The sequence below is a fragment of the Biomphalaria glabrata genome, chromosome 1 (genome assembly GCF_947242115.1).
Source record: "Biomphalaria glabrata chromosome 1, xgBioGlab47.1, whole genome shotgun sequence".
NCBI classification, from domain to species: domain Eukaryota; kingdom Metazoa; phylum Mollusca; class Gastropoda; family Planorbidae; genus Biomphalaria; species Biomphalaria glabrata.
This window is the reverse complement of record NC_074711.1, coordinates 48675957-48695206: the sequence shown is the minus strand read 5'-3', so window position 1 is coordinate 48695206 and position 19250 is coordinate 48675957. Positions and strand designations below refer to the sequence as shown.

General features: G+C 37.5%; 2 protein-coding genes across 3 annotated transcripts in view; one reads left to right on the top strand and one right to left on the bottom strand.

Moving 5' to 3' along the window:
• Window positions 1–19250, bottom strand: part of LOC106075149 (zinc transporter ZIP13-like) — an 84543-nt gene that overhangs the window by 61325 nt on the left and 3968 nt on the right. Inside the window, exon 1 of one of the 2 annotated variants that reach the window (XM_056040880.1) lies at window positions 3542–3746. The exons of the other annotated variant lie outside the window; for it this stretch is intronic. The gene's annotated coding sequence lies outside the window, so the exon portion shown is untranslated. Of the gene's footprint in view, window positions 1–3541; window positions 3747–19250 lie in introns of those variants that run through there. 2 annotated transcript variants of the gene reach the window in all.
• Window positions 4273–19250, top strand: part of LOC106058916 (F-box/LRR-repeat protein 20-like) — an 86432-nt gene continuing 71454 nt past the window's right edge. The window contains exons 1-2 of the mRNA XM_013216428.2: window positions 4273–4425; window positions 8947–9072. Coding sequence (XP_013071882.1) covers window positions 8962–9072 — 111 coding nt within the window. The 5' untranslated portion in view covers window positions 4273–4425; window positions 8947–8961. The remainder of the gene's footprint in view (window positions 4426–8946; window positions 9073–19250) is intronic.

Below are 19250 nucleotides of genomic sequence, written 5' to 3'. Positions count from 1 at the left end.
AGGGCTACTTTGTAGGCCTATAGTTACAACTGTTTTATTATTTATTGGCACTTTTATTATATACACATCTAGAACTGCTAATTTAGAAGGTCTAGACTCTAGAGCATGAATCTAGTTGTAATCATATTAGATTTACGTAAAAATATAAGCCAAGCTTCAATAATCTATCAATAAACTTAAAGCATGTTAAAATTTAATAAACAACTCAGCTATCAGTACACTACGGCTGACTACGCCATGTTAGATTAAAAAAACAACAACAATGGAACATTTTTTACCCCCCTACTTCCCCCCCCCCTCTCCCGAGAAAGAATTCCGGTTAAGAGAATGTATAAATCTACACAAAATAACACAATATAATATTTTAATGATAGGCCTTTAGATCCAGACTTACAAAACGATGCGCTAAATTTTTCAGAATATTAATTTATTTAACTCTTGAATCAATACTTCCTTACATTCGGAAACCCCCTATTTACACTTTCAAGAAAGAGATAATCCTTTCAAAACTAATGTTGGACCTAAGTCTAGTTCTCTAGTCAAATTTAAATTTATTTTATTTTTTTTACTTGAAAAAAAAAAAAAAAGGTCAAAGCAGAGTTTTCCCCATGAGGCCAACGATCTAGTAATTCTTTTTTTAGCGATATATATTCACTGTTAAATTTCTAGAAAAATCGTTAGAACAGTTTTTGAGATCAGCGTCCAGGTTCCTCCGCCCACCCACCCTCCGCCTTCCAGTTCTGAATTGAATAGACTTACTTAGACTTAGGTCCTCCCGCACCGTTCGGCGATTTGGGCGGCAAGCTGTCTCCATAAAGATCTGTCATTGGCAATGTCTAAAGCCTCCTCCCACCTGGTGACAACTGTTCTGAGGTCCTCCATGAAGGTGTGTCGCCAAGTAATACGAGGACGTCCCTGTTTGCGCTTTCCTCGTATTGGCTTCCATGTTATCGCAACTCTTGGTGTGCGTAATTCATTTTGACGTAGAACGTCCCGCAAACCTCATGCGACGCTCTGTCATAACCTCACTAAGTGTTCGACTCCCAGTTCGGCAAAGGATTTCCTTGTTTGAGACCCAATCTGTGTAACTGACTCCCAAAATCCGTCTCAGCCATTTTTGTTGAGCCACATTTAGTCTTTTCTCAATTTTGATAGATGACTTCCATGTCTCACATGCATATGTAGCAGTTGGAATGACGATTGTGTTGAGAAGGTGTATTTTTGTCTTGAGTCCAATGGCTTGCCTTATATCCCACTCGCATAATTTTACTCTTATCCAAGTTTATACGGAGGCCAATTTTGGGTGACTCTCTGTCTAGGCTCTCCGTCATTTCTTGAATGCATTTATTTGTAGCCCCGAGTATTGCAACATCATCAGCAAAGTCCAAGTCCGTCAATCGGAGTTGTTCACGCCATGGAATACCAAAGGCAGTCTGGTTCATTGCTCTACTCATTATGTAGTCGATGGCCTGGAGGAAAAGGGAGATAAGATGCACCCCTGTCTCACACCTGTCTCGATGGTAAAAAAAAACTCTGTTGTTCCTTCTTCTGTTTTAATGCAGCAACCAGACTGACTGTAAAGGTGTCGTAGGATCTGGACGAATTTCTCTGGGATGCCGTATTTCCAACTATTTTCCATAGTGATTCTCGGTGGACACTATCAAACGCTTTTTTGAAGTCCACGAAACTGATCGTTGACTTTGTTCTATGATATTTCGTAGAACGAAAATCTGCTCTGTACATGATCTGCCTCTTGAGAAACCTGCTTGTTCTTCTCTAAGCCTTTCATCTACAGACTGTTGAAGCCGACTCAACAAAACAGTGCTGAAAACTTTGCCCGGGACAGAGAGGAGAGTAATACCCCTCCAGTTGTTGCAGTCTGCCAAGTTGCCCTTTTTTGGAAGCTTTACAATCACTCCCTTTTGCCAGTCCTCGGGGACTTTTGAAGTTCGCCAACAGAGATTTAAGAGATCAGTCATTCTGTTAACAATGCACTGTCCCCCATATTTTAGCATTTCTGCTGATATCATGTCTAGCCCTGGTGCTTTGTTATTCTTTAGCAGTACAATGGCCATGGTAACCTCCTCAGCAGTTATTGGGTCTGTCTTGACCTTGAGATCATTGTCCGGAGAAGGGTACTTGAATAAGTAAGTTAGGTCTGGCGACGGTTGGTTAAGGGTCTCTTGAAAGTGCTCTACCCATCTTGCATCCTGTTCTTCTTTCGTTAACAAAGTTTTGCCTTGCTTGTCTTTTATCGGTGCCCCATGTCCACTCTTTGATCCAGTGAGATCTCGGACAATACGATGGAGAGTTTTTGTGTCATTTCTGCTTGCAACTGCTTGTGCCTCTTGCCCCTTCTGCTCAATCCAGTCCCGTTTATCTCGCCGACAGCTTATTTTTACTTTCAGATCTGCTTCACTATAAGCTTCTTCGCTAGGTTGCGATCCTGTGTTTCATTTTTCTGATCTCATCTACGTTTGGCCTCTTTCCTCTCATCGATCAATTTCCATGTTCAGTCTTGTATCCACTGTTCCTTGTATGAACCTCGCCTCTTTCCGATAACTTCTTCCGCGCACTCAATTGTGATATCTTTGAAGTTGGCCCACTCTTCTTCAAGGGTCAATATATCTGCAAGAGCATCAAAGCAGTTCGATAGTTTCAATTGGAACTGTGCTGCAGTATTGCCGTCTTGAAGCTGCGCCATCTGCCGGTCCCAAGCCCGGGTGAGAAAGGAGGAGGGTTTGGCGTGGGGCTAGCGACCCCACCCTGTAAAACCACTATTGCTACAGAAACGGCAAACTTGACACATAAAGAAAACTATACATGCGGCGAGGGCAGCCAAACCCTGATGAAGGTGTTGGATCAAAGCCAACTGGAAGTCCAATATCCGATACATGGCAAGCCTTTCAACGCAAGGAAACCGACTCTTATAGGCACGTGGAATGTAAGAACCCTGAACCAATGCGGTAAACTGGCCCAACTTTTTGGAGAGTTTGACTCTTACCGGCTGGACATCCTTGGGATCTGCGAGATGCGGTGGACATCAAGTGGACAAATAATCAGTGATGGCAAGACAATAATATATTCAGGACATGATAAGGAGCACATTGGTAGTGTAGGAATCATCATGTCTAAAATAACAGCTTCAGCGCTAATTGCTTAGCAGCCGGTCAGTGACCGTATCATTACAGCTCGACTCCAAACAAAGCAAATCAAAGTCACTACCATCCAAGCAAATGCCCCTACAGAGGATTCAGAAGATACCATCAAAGATAATTTCTATAATCAACTAGAAACCACACTTAATGAAACACCTACTCACGAACTAATTCTACTGATGGGAAACTTTAACGCCAAAATCAATCCCAACCAAACTGGCTTTGAATACGTAATGGGACCATATGGTTCTGCAGAAAACATCAGTGATAATGGCGAGCGATTGATTTCTCTCTGCGCATCCAACAGCCTTTCAATTGGAAACACATATTTTAAGCACAAACAAATACACAAAAAAAACATGGCGATCATCAAATGGAGTTACCTTCAACGAGATAGATTACATTTGCATCTCCAAACGATGGAGGTCATCTCTGTTAGACGTGCGGACCCGCAGAGGAGCGGATATCAGCTCAGACCACTACCTTGTCAGTGGCAAATGTAAGCTCCGACTGAAACGCCAACCAAAACGAGCCACACGACCCCGCCCATTTAATGTAGAGAAGCTTAAAGACGGCAATACTGAATTGAATAGATATATTGTAAAAATTTCAATAAAAGGTTTTAGATCAAGACTTAAAAGAGGATACGCAAACGTTTCCCGAGCATTAATGTATTAAAACTATGGAATGACTAAGGCCTACATGCGGAAATACCCCAAGACGTAGAGCTGACAACTGTTACTTGGAAGGCTATGTGCAACTAGGACAAGAAGCAAAACGAAACAGTGAACTTGTAAACAACAAAGCATAGGGAATCTATAGTATAAAATAGATGGACTACTCGTGCGCATCGATTGGAAAAAACAACAACTTTTGCACTGAAATAATAAATAGTATCTGCAAAACTTCATTATAAGATAATGTCAACATAAACATCTATTATTATATATCTCAAATAATAAATAGGCGTAATAAAGTGTGTTCTACAAAATCTGCAAACATCGACAATAATAGGTTTAGACGTTGGTTAGGATTGGTGTTATTGCTAGCACAGGAGTGTGTAAATACCCACACAGAGAAACAGAGAGAGAGAGAGAGAAAGAGAGAGAGAGAGAGAGAGAAAGAGAGAGAGAGAGAGAGAGAGGATGAAACGTATAGGTTTACATAAGAGATGAACACATTGCAAAGAAAGGCTTATTTGTTTGTCTGGTGGCTGTACACTATGAGAAGGATGTGATACATTAAACCAAAGCTTCGTTGTAGTCAAGTAAGTTCCTATTGGGTTAGCTCATTAATGGTTTGTCATGATAATTACAATTGGTTTGAACATTCGTGATAATGTATAAATGATATCAAAGATCTAGTGCCGTTTCACCGAATATCTTAAAAAATGATTATCTCCGTAGAAAAACTTAATGGATCAGAAGATGATAAGAAGGGTTTGAGCACAGACACAGGCTAGACAACAAAACCATTTTAGTTCGATCATGTTTAATACCATTTATATTGATAGTTAAACACAACTTGTCTAATGTTTCTGTGCATTCGCTAATCATTTATAAGATAATTTAGGCTTATAACTTTCATTCATATTATATATAGTACCAGGTAACCGAGCCTCGCTCGATTGAATAATTTGTTGAGGAAAGATATTTACTTATTTTGGAAACATTTTTGTAATGGTCAAAATGAGCGATCGGGTAAAGACTCCCAATCCGAAGAGTTGCTTTCGTGTTCTTTTAGTTCGAGATGTCAATGTACTTGGCGATTAGAAGAGAAAGTCTCTTAAGTCCCCATACAGAACACGAGTAGGACGTACTTATCTTCTTAGTTGAATTAACGTCTGTATTTCATAAGATAAGATACAGTGTAGAAAACCGCAGCTCACGTATTGCAATTAGTATATTCATTAAGTCTTTAGTACGAAAGATCAAGTGACGCTAAATCTCTACGTTATAGGGTAGAACATAGACTTTTAAAAAATACTTTTAACAAAATAAAATGGCAGAAAGACTCGAAAACATTGCGTTAGTATTCTAAAGAAGGATTCATCAAATCAATTTTTGGACAAAAAAAGTCTGAGCAGTCAACGAATTCGCTTTACGCTGCCGCTTCTTTTGTTTTATCTATAAACCTAAAAAAAAAAAAACGTCATGTTGAAGAATTCACCTAATAAAACCTACTCAGCCCCAAAGATCCCCGTAAATGGACATCCCCTTAACGCTGTAGACAACGTCACACAACTAGGAAGCATGGTATCAAATGACGCATCCTTTTCAAGGGAAGTTGTCAACCATCTGGCCAGGGCCAGTAGTGCTTTTGGACGCCTCCAGGAACAAATCGCTCCGTCTGCCTACAGTGTCTACCAAGCAGCTGGTTCTCTCAACTTTTCTATATGGATCTGAGACATTGGTACTACACAGAAAGTAACTAAGACTTCTTGAACGCTTTCACCAAAGATGTTTTTCGCGTCATCATGGACATACGGTGGCAAGACCACACTACAACGCCGGTATGGACAATTGCGCTGGAGAAAGCACTATCCCGTATGGGGGGGGGGGCGAATGTTTGCAAAAAGCAGTCTTTTTGTGAGCTGAAAGGTGGTTGGCGTATCAGAGATGCCCACAAAAAACGCTTAAAAGACAAGCTCAAACACGATTTGCTTTAACTGACATAGAAGAGGGCATTTGACTGCAGGCAGCTTCAGAACGATATAGCTGGAGATTTTTTACAAAGCCGCGGGATACACAAAATAAAATCCACTGCCAAGGACAGACTTAGACGGCATAAGGAGAATATAAATTGACCACAGGCATTTAATGGTTATGTTTGCGTTGGATGTGGTGAACTATGTGAGTCGTAGCTGGTGCTGAGTAGCCACGTAAAATACTGCACTTCTCCTTAATCTGACTTTTACTTTGTTGACAAGGCTAATACAGCCTACAATAAGACGGTGTGCAAATGTTAGATTAGGTCTATTGATTCATTAAAACTTGTTCATATTTGCAAAGAAAATTTTTAGTGTACTGCTGTAGGCCGTTGACGTAAGCGGTGTCAAATTTTTTCCCCCTTTGACGTCATGAATAATTTTCATTCGTAAAACATTCTAGCCAAAATTAATTTTTCGATAGTGAAACATTTTCAAAGCGATATAACGATTTTATACATATAAAATTATTTATTTAATAAAATTAAACTTCATATAAAGCAGAAAGTAATTCGTATGTATATATGCCCCTCATAGAATTCAAAACCGTTTGACCAATCTTGATAAAACTTGGCATAATTATTCCTTGGGTAATATGGGTACTAACTGGAACCGTAGCGTATTAAAGTAGTCCTAAAATAAGCTTAAGACCCTCAAAAAAAAAAAAAGTAGCACGACTGTATAAAAGTATTACTATTTCATGGATCTAGGTCATATTTCCACATTTACATGAGACAAGATCGAAAGGATCTAGATCTAATTTTAAGAACTACACTTAGCAAAGACAGTTTTTTACTTTGACACAAGCAAGTACAAAATATATAAAAATATTATATCTATAAAATAATTTATTTAATAAAATTAAACTTCAAATTTGTTTTTCAAAAGCATTTTTTTTTTACATTCGTTCCTTATATCTGCGAATTTAGTCGTCCTGACATACTTTATATCCCATTCATCGCACGACCGAAACAAATCTGTATGTATGTAAATAATAATTTTTTCGGCGGCGATCCTCAAAGCCTTAATCTAAATCTATGGGGTATCTTATCTTTTCAAGGAACAAATTGGTTGTATTTGCAATGTAGTAATGGCCTATAAATTCATATTAGAATATTTTTCAAGTAAAACATTATTCAAAAGGTCCTTTTTTAATAGGATGAATAATGAGCTGTAGATGTCAGGAGAAAGCGTTTCTCCAGTGAAGATTGCAAGAAAACGCTTTTGGCGTCGGGGCTTCTCCCTTGAATAGGAAAACGAGTAGTGATCAAGTTCGAACCATTTGCAAAGCTATAGTTATTTCTCCATAAAAGAGTCATAGGTCATTCATAGTGTTGTAACATGAAGGCAAATTTTGAAAAATTGATTTTTTTAAAAATAAAGAAAAATAGTGTTTCGACTTTTGAGGGGGATACGCCCCGAGACCGCAAGCGAATTTAAAATTTCCGCGGTATTTAATTTTATTATTATACTCTATTTTTGCATACGAAAAGTATCAGAAAACATCCTCTACTCTAAAACATTAACCTCCTAAATAACTATTCCCATTCTCTTCATAACCATTACATGACAACTGACATCACGACCAGTGACGGAGAAATAAGTTATTGTTCTACACAGGTTGCGACGTCGCAGATCAGTGATTGATCTTGATAGAACCAGTTAATGTGTTATACGGTTATTTCGGCCAATCAGCTTCCAGAAAGTTTGGCGATGACCTTTTTGTTTCCCAATAGGCTACTGTGTGCATATACATCGTGTGGTCGTGGAAAAATAAGTGTTACAATTATTTATTGATTATTTATTTTGAAAACCCGTGGTATAACCATTCCGCGAAAGTCGTATCTGCGAACGTCAATGGACAACTGTAGCTCCTAGTGCACACCTTATTCTTAAAGAACATTAATTTGACTTCGGCATTCGGACCGCGCATCGGGAGAGAAGATGTATAATATTATTATTAGTGCAAAGCAACAAGCCAGGAAAGTTCCGTGACTGAATCCGTCTGTGACTGTCTAAGCAAGTATTTGGTTACTCTCCTCTCGGGACAAAAGAATGCGTCATGTAGGTGTGGCCAATTTAAGCCTGTTAATGACATGCTTCAATGCACCTCTTTCTGTAGGTAATTCTTCTCTGCTTGCTGTCGAATTTCTCTTAATTCACACATGGGAGAGGACCCACACAAAAGTGACATCTACACGCCTAGATATTAGGGGACCCACACAAAAAAGGTGTATAAAGAACATCTCTTTAACCAAGAAGTCTATGTCTATATCGACACAAAGAATAAGACTGCGTTGGCTCGAACATGTCAGCCGCATGGAAGATAGAAAAAGAGTTAAAGGACATTTTTATATGCTGAGCTAGAAGGAGGAAAACCGATAAAGTTGTCGGCCAACATTAACCCACAAAGAAGTCCATTTGAACCAGATAGCAAGGGGGAAAAAATAAGAGAGATAATTACACAAAATCGGACAGCATAGACAGATTTTGCATAATGGTACGACACCCAAGGTACTAAATAAGAAGATCAAGCTATAGTAGTTGATAGCTCGAAATAGACAAAATATTTGAAATTCACTGACAAGGTTTTCCGTTCCAGAATTAGCTTGTTTAGTCAAAACATATTCTGCCAGGACTCAATGAGAACCAAACAACACCAATGATAACATCTGAGCGATTAAATCTATGAAGATAGAAGAAGCCACTTAAGCAACAGAATGTACAGTTTTGAACTAAGAAAACATAAGTGCGATACGCTAAATAGTGTTTGTAAGAACATAAAACATGCCGAACAAAGTCCAGGGTACAATAAACATGTAGACCAAATATGTTTATCAGTAAATAATAATAATAAAAAAACAACGACATAGCATAAGTGAAGCTGAATTTTAGAAGCCAGACGGACAGAGAAATATGATATTTGTAGACGGTTACGATTAAGATATTAAAATATTAAGCTAGTAAAGAGTCCATTTCCCTTTATCACCCACTTTTTATTTTGTAAAACAATATTCCCAGCTATCATGTAGCCCCTGTCAATGTTTTATTGCCTGAAAGTAACTATAAATATTATTTCAGATTTCTGATACCAAGATGATGAAGGAAATTAATTTAAGGCTTCCTAGCGCAGTTGAGAAGTGTTCCACCAGCCCAGGGCCTAAACGTAGACGAGGATCACATACACCAAGTTATCAACTTAAACAGGTACAGGATTTGAAGAATACTAATCAATAGACATGGGAGAGGACCCACACAAAAGTGACATCTACACGCGTCCTTATCAAAAACAAGAAAAACCTTTCAAAATACATTTTTTTAAAGAGACAATACATCCAATGTACAACTTAAAATAAGATAAAAATTAATTTTTAAAAATATAGTTCAAACCAGGTATCGAACTCATGATTTAGACACAGTCAGCTCCTTGTACGAACTCATGATGTAGACACAGTCAGCTCCTTGTACGAACTCATGATGTAGACACCGTCAGCTCCTTGTACGAACTCATGATGTAGACACCGTCAGCTCCTTGTACGAACGAATCTACCCATTAGGCCAGCTGGCCACATTTATTTATTGATTTAGCACTGATGGCATATTTTAAATTATAGAAAAATGTAAGCAAAGCTTAGAAAATACTTCAAATTTAATAAACACCTCAATTCTCGGTGCAATACGGCTGACTAAGCCATGTTTTTTTTTTAACTCCAATGTATAGCTAAATGTTAAATTTATTTCTTTTATACTTTGAAAAATTATAACGGTTAAACTAGAGATTTCCCCGTGTGGCCAACAAGCTAGTTATTTCTTTTTCAGCTATATAGGCCTACATCAACAGTTAAATTTCTATGAAAATCGTTAGAGCGGTTTTTGAGATCGGCGTCCAAGCAGGTTCCAAATTCCATGAAGTTCTGAGTTGAATAGAGGTATTGTAAAACAGGAAAAACAATAAAAACACTTTTTTAAAAAGACAATATGCAACTTATCGAGTGATTGTTTTTCGCTTAAAAATTAATTAATGTTAAATTTATTATTAGTTGATTTCGCATTTATAGGCTTACATAAGCATACTATAAAATAAATTCTAACTCGTAATTAGCAAGCGAAAACGGGCGAAACCAATGTAAGTAATCGCCTCACACATGAACATGCAGATTTAGTGATTTGATATCTCATCACTTTGCAAAAAAAAAAAAACTGTAAATAGCACTCATGACAAAGCTAAAATTAACTCACTCTGTCTGCTAAAAAGTTTGTACACGTTATTTCTCCAGCACCCAATCTCGGATTAAGCTGAAATTTTGCACAATTATTTTTTTTACCTGACAACATAAGAATTAATTTAAAAAATTAACCAATTAGTTAACCATTGGTAGTTAATTATTTTGTTTGGTATCTCTTGAACCAAGGAAATAAATCGTACTTGACAGTTGAATTAGTTCCCTTAAGGAAGTGGTCTTCAACCTTTTATGGCCTACCGCCCGCTTTTCGTATTTTTTCTTTTTAAAAAATCCGCCAGCGCCCCCCCCCCCCTCAAAGAAAATCACTTTTAAAGAAGCGTGAGAAGGCAAATTTCAACAAAATATTATCTATTTATTAACTTTTATGCTGTCAATAATACTTATCCAGCATGGGAGACGACCACATGCCAAAGTCGATCTCCTTTGGAGGACGGAGTTACAGAGGTGCCCCCCGTAAGCGCTATAAAGATTTATAAAGATCCACTCAGGCGCCATTTCACCATCACTGGCATAGAGGAAAGTACCTGGCAGCATTCTCTAGCAGCAGATGGCCTCTGAGAGAGACAGTTGAAGTGCTATCACAAAAGCTGCGGGACAAACATTTGAGACTCAATGAAAAGCCATTATTGAAGACAGGCACAAAAGACAAAGAAAACTGAAATAGACCGCTAGTAGACAACGGCTTTGTCTGCACAAAACTCGGAAAAAATATGCAGGTCGCAAGTGGGTTTGCATAGTTATGTGAAACACTCCACTCAGCCGTAATCTTCGGAATCGAAGGCCAAAAACAGCCAATATTATCATTATACAAAAATTTTGCCAAATAATTTACAGTGATTACACACAAAAATTAATCTCATTGTCAAATCCTAAGAATAGTCCCCTTTTAATTTTTTTGAATATTAGGGCCTACAGTTGTTTTTTTTAATATAAACATTGTTATTGCTGAATTCACCACAAAAAGAAATTAAGCTAATGGGAACTTTATGCCTCCTGCAGTCTGACAATATTAGAAATTTCAAGCTTTAAATTAGCCAAAGCTACATACATCCAGTCTATTTCTTTGCTTATTCATTACGTTTGTTACACACTAAATCTAGGTTAACCGTGTATGTTGATGGAAAAACTAAAACATAATTCCATTTTCGACCACAGTTTTTAAATTTTACTGAAACATTTAAATGAAGCCATATCTCTGTTGTGCCTCCAGGGGCGTAGCTAGGAATTTTTCATCGTGTAGGGGCCAGGGGGCTTGACCTCTTTGGGGGCCCCTGCATTGTGCTTAGTATTTAATTTAAATAATTAAAAAACACTCATTTTGGCCCACCCCTCATTTTGGGTCCCGGGTGGATTTTCAAATTCTCCCGCCCCCTAGCTACGCCACTGAGTGCCTCCTATGTTTACATTCTTTTTTACTGAAGACATAATTTTGTAAATCTTTTTTTTCCTGCAATTCATTTGAACATCAGTAACAGGTGTTTAATAATTGTCATTTATATTTTTTATTTTAGAAGCGAATCATAATTCCTTCATAGAGCATTGTTATGTGAATTGCATAGATATCGGTGTTTCTAGGCAGTAATTCATATGTCAACAAACAAGTGGGAAGCGTGGTCGAGAGGCTAATTACGCTTGGCTTGGCTACCTATGATGGGGGCTCGAGGTTCGACACCCGACTCGAGCAGAGTTATGTTTACTGAGCGGAAAACCTTCTCAAAGATACCCCCTCCACTCAATGGTTCACAAATGAGATTAGACCATAGTAGCGCTCTGAGCATGCTATAAGCATGAAAGTAGCGCTATATAAAAGCAATAACTTAAGTTATGCGAGATTGTAAAACTCTTTAAAATAGATTTAATATCTCGATAAAAGAAAATATGATATAATCAATGAAAGTTCATTCCTAGCAGTCGGAGGTTCGTTTCTTCATTTGCGTTAGAAGTCTACCATCTAAAACATTTTTTTAACCTGCTTCATCGCCAACCGTTGAATCTTCCTGTTTCTCAAAAAAAAAAAAAAAAAAAAAAACATTAATCGAAATTGTATTTAAGAGCTTAACAAAACGAGCAATAACAAACCCCTTTCGAAATCCAGCGAACAACAAGAGTCTAACATCTTTGTCATCATTTGTTTCACAAAACTGTTGAAGGATGAGATTATTTTCAACATGGGTTTGTATTTTATTTACAATTTTATAATTAGATTCAAATAGAAATGAAATTACGGGCTAAACTTTTCTTGTGTATCATAACTCACAAGGTGAATAGTGAATAAATCTGTTCTTTATTACTGTTCTTTATTAATGCTCTATATTACCTATGAAGTCCTTGTAGCGCCCAACCACTGATGGTTCCCTATACGTCGTCATAAGCTACATAACTAGACAATAATATTTCATCACTAACAGAAAAAAAAAGTCTTTTTGTGCAACATGTTTTTTTTTTAATTTAGTTTTAATCAATTTTCAAACAATATCATTAGACATAGCCGGCTTTGACTTTTTTGTTTTTAATATTGTTTTAATAGGAGATTTTGATAATTGTTCACGAATATTCTTAAATTATTTTTTGGATATTGCTATATGTTCGTGAAGTCGACTTGGTTTCATAACCTCTTTTTTTCTGAAAATGCCGTCTGTAACATAATAGTATTATATGTACATTTGCACACTAGCGCGTCAGTGCAACACCGCTTGTGTTTACGTAATAAATGGAGTTCCTAATATGTCTTCCCTCTTAAACACTAGTTTGTTATTTGTGTAATACAAATATTCTACATGGTGTCAGAGTAAAACTTGAAAAGCTGTTCAGACAAAGGTTTTTATTAATCTAATAATGGCTTCTTTTTATTTTGAGCAACCAAAATTGAATTGGAATGCTAAAGATCTGTATCAAGAGTTTTTAAGATTTCAACAGCAGGTGAGCTTTTGTTTCAAAGGACCGTTAGCTGGTGCCGATAGTAAACAAAAAGCCGGATGGCTGGGAATGTGGATAGGTCAACAGGGCCGAGAAGTTTACAAAACTCTAAATATTACTGATAGTGAAGAGGGAGATCCGCAATTGCTATTAAAGAAAATAGAAGACTACATAAGGCCAAGACAAAATAAAAGAGTGTCTAGATTTAGAGCACATCAGAGAAAGCAGGTAGAAGGAGAAAGTTTTGATAACTTTGTTAAAGACCTAAAGCTTCTCATTATGGACTGTGAGTATGACAACCCAGACGATATGCTTATTGATTTGATTATTAGTGGAGTCATACACGAAAAGGTACAATTAAGACTACTTGATCAGGGACAAAAGTTGACCCTTAGCAAGGCTATAGAAATTGGACAACAATATGAGATGTCACAAAGCCAAGTGAAAATGTTTAGGGGCCAAGAAGTTCTAGCAATGAAGAGACAGTCACACAATGTACTCAAGCAGAAGTCTAAAGACAACTCAGATAAATTATGTAGTAAATGCGGCAAGAACCACGAAAAGGGAAAATGTCCAGCAATAGGAACCACATGCAATTTCTGCAAAAAGAAAAACCACTGGTTTCAAATGTGCAGAAAAAGACGCAACGTCAATCTAGTAGAAGATGACAGTCACAAGGATGAAAATATTATACCTGTTAGCACTGCAAGTAGCCAGTATAAAAAGGGTAATATTGAAAAAATCAATGTCGTTGAAGACAAGTGGACTGTAAAACTAGTCGTGCATGGCAAGACATTAATTTTTCGTATCGACACTGGTGCAAGATGTAACATTCTTGTCAAGTCAGAGTTTGAAAAGCTCAAAGACAAAGTAAAACTTGCTTATTCAGCAAAGTCGCTCAAGTCTTACTCTAATCATGTTATTAAGACTTTAGGAGCAGTAGTGCTACCTTTGAAAAATAATATCCAAGAGGTGAAAGCAAGGTTTGAGGTAGTAGACATTAGCCAAGAGCTCATTTTGAGTGGTGACACAGCAGAATGTTTAGGACTACTACAACGGATAGACAGCATAGAATCCAAGGCAGAAGACGAGTTACAAAGAGAATTTCCTGAAATGCTGAAAACAACTGGAACACTGCCAGGAGAATACAAGATTCAGTTACAGGAAAATGCTAAAGGAGTTATTCATCCACCACGTCGCTTAGCAGCATCTCTACGCAATAAAGTTGAAGAAAAACTTAAAGAAATGCAAGCTGATGGATTTATTACTGCCGTACATGAACCTACTGAATGGGTTAGCTCCATGGTTGTTTCGTTCAGGAATGACAAAGTGAGAATATGTATTGATCCAAAAGATCTCAATAAAGCAATCAGACGGGAACATCACCCGATGAAAACTATTGAAGATGTGATCACTAATATTCCAGATTCGAAGATATTCTCAGTTCTCGATGCCAAGTCAGGGTTTATGCAAATAAAGCTTGAAAGAGAATCTTCATTTCTCACAACTTTCAACATACCTCTGGGAAACTACACTAGATTCTACACCGTCATTCAAAGTAGAACCTACTTTTTATCTAGACGTAATTCACTAAAACTCTTAATGATATTTTCTGTTCTTAAACTAGAAGCAAGCTAACTATAATTTGTCTATATTTAAATTGCCAGCTTTAATTTTGAAGAATTTTAAAATTTGTTTTGCTTCAGTGCACCTTTAGTTTCCTCTTTCCCCCTTTTGTGCCCAGCGCCCCCTACCGCCCCTTTGGCTCTCAGCGCCCCCCAAAATCTCGAAAATCCCCCCAGGGGGCGATAGCGCCTCGTTGAAGACCACTGCTTTAAGGAATCATGAGCCCTGAGTGAAGTTTTTTATGCATTACAAAAAAAAAAAAAAAAAACGACCATGTAAACATTTACAAGATATCCCCTTCTACCCCCCATTCACAACTGGTCCAGACAAGTGATAGGATTATAGCGCATGGAGAAAACTAAAAGCTGAACAAAACAAATTTGTAAGTGATAGGATTATAGCGCATGGAGAAAGCTAAACAAAACAAATTGGTAGAAATATTTCTAATCGCATAAATGTATTATGTCTAGGTCAATCATACATACATGATACATACATGACTGATCCAAACTAATAGGGTTTGTTGCTGAACATAAAAATTATATATGTGTCAGACGCGAATAGCCCAATTTTCAGTAAAAGAAATTACAACACAGATCTTGGGTAAAATACTCATCAAATAAAGTACTGTAAATGTGTAGTTTCACGCGCTAGTTTCAGGTCTTTTCTTTTTATAGCCTCTATCGGGTTATATCCCAACTAGCCGTATTTTTGTGCAGAATTTTTTTCTCTATCAGGTACACTTAAAATTATAGCATAATAATGTCAGTTTAATATAAAAAGAGAACTGAAAAATACAAAGATATATAGGGAAAAAAGCGACTTCCGGCCCAATACTTTTTAATCAAAGAAACGAAACGGACTAGTCCATCAAACCCTATTGATACAATTATACTTAATATAAGCCTTTGTTGTTGTTTTTTTTTAAAGTATTTTTAAAAATGTTTTTCTTGTTTGAGTGTATCCGGTGTACAGAATCAAAGAAGTGTCGACAAGCAATGTTTTCTTTTGAAGTTACATTTTAGCCCAATGTGGAATCCAAGTTTTTAAGCTCTTCCGTTCGTAGTTTTTATTTAGTTGTCAATAGTGACGTTCAACGTCCTTGACATTCTTTATCGCGAAAATCTCCAATACACCGTGATTCTCAAAAGTTGGTTTCCAATAAACTTAACATCCCTTTAATTAGTGTAAGTTCTATATCCATGGGTTTATAGTAAAAGGGCTTTACTGCTGATTTAATGTTTTCTTTTCAATTATGTGGCTCGCGACACGAGTGTCGGAAATTAAAATGGCCCGCTGGCCGAATAAGATTGGCCATCACTGTTTTAACTATATAATAAATTGAATTAAACCTCTTTACATGTACCTAGTTTTATAACATCGAACCTAATCCAAACTTTAGATCTGAATGAACCGAACCCGAACCATACTCGTTATAGAACCGAACCGAGCATAAATCTGACCGAACCAAACCGAAACATTGAAAAATGGTTTGAATTCCCATCTCTTTTTATAACGCTACCCTTTCCAACACACATTTTTTTTTTTTTTGCCAGTGAATTCGATTACCAGTGAATTCGATTCGATATATCTAGGCCTATAATTACTTTTCCCCAGAATACTTCCGCGAAGGTACGAGTTGAATAGAGGTATTGTAAGAAGAATGGGGCAGGCTGATATTGAATACTGCAATAGAGCACACTTTTCTTCCTAAAGCTTCTAGTTTTTAAAAAAGTCGCAGATACATGAAGTTTAATAAAGGAGGTTGCTCTGGCCAGTGATGCCCAAAATACGGCCCGCCGAACCGTCGGCACAAAAGTGTATAAAATTCCCTCCCTCCAAAAAAAAAAAAAAAAGATTGAAAAATGTATCTTTACCTACGTTAGGCCCTCACTTTTTCTCTGAGATGGATTGGTACTGTTACAGCTTTTCTATTTATATTTCTACCGATAACTGGCTAGAAACTACCTTAACTCTTTCTCTCCTAAGTACCCATCGTTGATTTGATCCCATTAAATTAAATCAATGTGTGCTTTTATAAAATTTAATTTGTTTTATATAAAAAGAGCATGCATTGTCCTAAAATTCTATGCCAAACGTAACATTTTCTAATTACAAACAAAAATGTTATTGAAGTTTGATTATAAAAGGATAGAATATTTCAATCTGAAAAATGAACAATTCTGTCAGAACGTGGAAAATAGTTACGGAGACAAAGAGTTAAGTCTCGATACGTATATGTGTCCCTGGTTCAGCTGTAGTTACAAATAAACAAGTAACACTCGATCAAATACAGAAACTTTTAATCATCATTTCAGCATATTAAACACTGCACTCTCTACTTTTGACAACTAACTCCCTTCCGGTGATTCGCTCTTTTGTAAAAATACATACATACACACATTCACCAGTGACATCTCGCCCCTCCTAAAATTATAATCAATTTTTATCTTTTTGACTACTTGTAATGGTCCTTGCCACTGAACAATCAGTTTACTGTTTTTACTTGGGAGTAGTACATACACTAAGCTTCCTCTTTGAAGTGTTTGCAGAGTTTTATTTCTATTAACAATGGTTCTGTGTCGTGATAACTGTGATTCTAATGCTTGCTTTGCAAGTTGACATGATGTTACCACTTTCTCTCTGAGCTCGACAACATGTTGATAGCTTGTCCTAGATTCATTATCAAGATTTTCTTTTGTCAACTAATCTTTCAGCAAACTAAGGGGACCTTTCGGATTTGCTCCATACAATAATTCAAAAGGTAAAAATCCTGTACTTTCTAGTGGAACTTCTCGGTAAGCAAAGAGAACTGCTGGGAGATACATGTCCCAGTCTGCTGGTCTGTCTAGTGCTTCTTTGCCTAATAAACGTTTCAAAATCCCGTTCCACCTCTCGCAAACACCATTGCTCTGGGGCCTGTAAGGCGTTGTGAAGGTTTGACGAAATCCTAACTGCTTCAGAAACTGTGTGTGTGTTAACTCAGAAGTAAACTGAATCCCTTGATCACTTAGAATTTCTTCAGGGAATCCTAAGCGAGAGAAAATGTTGAACAATTCATGAGTTACATTTTCTGCAGTTATTGTCTTTAATGGCAGGGCCTCTGGCCAATGTGTACATCGTAAGGATGTATATGTAGCCTCTTTTAGACATATGGTTTATGGGGCCCACAATGTCTACGGCAACTTTCTGAAATGGTCTGTCTTGCTGATCTGTGAACTGTAAAGGGGCTTTTGTATAACGATCTCTGGGCTTTGTACTGGCACAAGGATGGCTGCCTGGTCGTGCGGTTTGCGCGCTGGACTGTCGTTCGGATTTATCGACGGTCGAGGGTTCAAACCCTGCCCGCTCCCATCCCCCGTCGTCCTGCGGGAGGTTTGGACTAGGAAGTAAAATATCTTCAATTATGTAAAACGTTTAAGTGCTGCACGCTGAACAATATTTTTTATCTTTAGATATTCCTGGCCAGTAAAAGTTATTAAGAATTCTTTTTCTTGTTCGTGCTGTCCCCATATGACCCGCAAAAGGTGAGTCATGACCTAACTCTAAAACTCTGTTTCTGTCGGCGGCAGGGACGACTAGCTGTAGTTTCTCTTTGTTATCTTGTCTCATCAGAAGCCCATTTTTAACTTTAAATTTACTGGTAGGACGCTCAGCCAATTCAAAAAGTTTAACCAATGTTTGGTCCTCCTTTAGTTTCAATGCCTAACTGGATGTCGCATCTGATTCTGGCTGTTCAATCTGACTATGTAGGATCGGTTGTCCCATGTTATCTATCACACCAGATTGAGATCTCGTCACGGCATTCGTAACTTCTAACATAGCTAACCTTTGCCACTTGTAGATATCTGTGATGGTAGGCTCAGTTATGCCATTTACGTTTCCTAGAATCAAGTCAGCTGCAGGCCTCTCCAACACACATGCTTCAACTTTCCCAGATAAAAATGGCGTATCTATGTCAATGACAGATGTAGGGTATATTTCAATAGTTCCCCCAAATGTCATACATTGAAGCTTTTTACCCGTCAGACATGCAGTTTCTTTACTCCGATCGTGGTCGCTACTGTGTCTCTCAAGACCCAAATAGATTTCTTCCCAACGAATCAAGGATACATTTTTAGTTTCCCAGCGTCACAAGTGACCACTTCAGTGATCTGGATCTGATCAGCTTCATGAGGGAGTTGTTCCCCATGTTGATAGTCTATGGAAACTGCCGCATTGTATGGATGTCCTGTTGGTTTTCCCCTGTTGCTGGTTTTAAACTCCTGACTTCTGCTTGATCACGTAGTCTCATTTCGTCTTAGTGGGCTTTTATTTCTACATTGGGCAGCTAAATGTCCCGTTTTAAAACACATTTTCTTCTTTCATCCACTTTTTTTTTCTGCAGACGGTCCTGTTTCCATTCTTGATTAAAACGACTTTTTGTTATCATTAGTCTTTGCAGCAAATGCAAACTTGATAGTTATCAAGTCTTCTTCCCTTTGAATGGTAGCTCTGGGTGTGCAGTAATATATTGCTGACACAACTTTACTGCTGTCGGCACATCTTTCGGTTTTCTTTCATGTAGAAAAGGCACTAACTGAGGATTGCATGATGTGA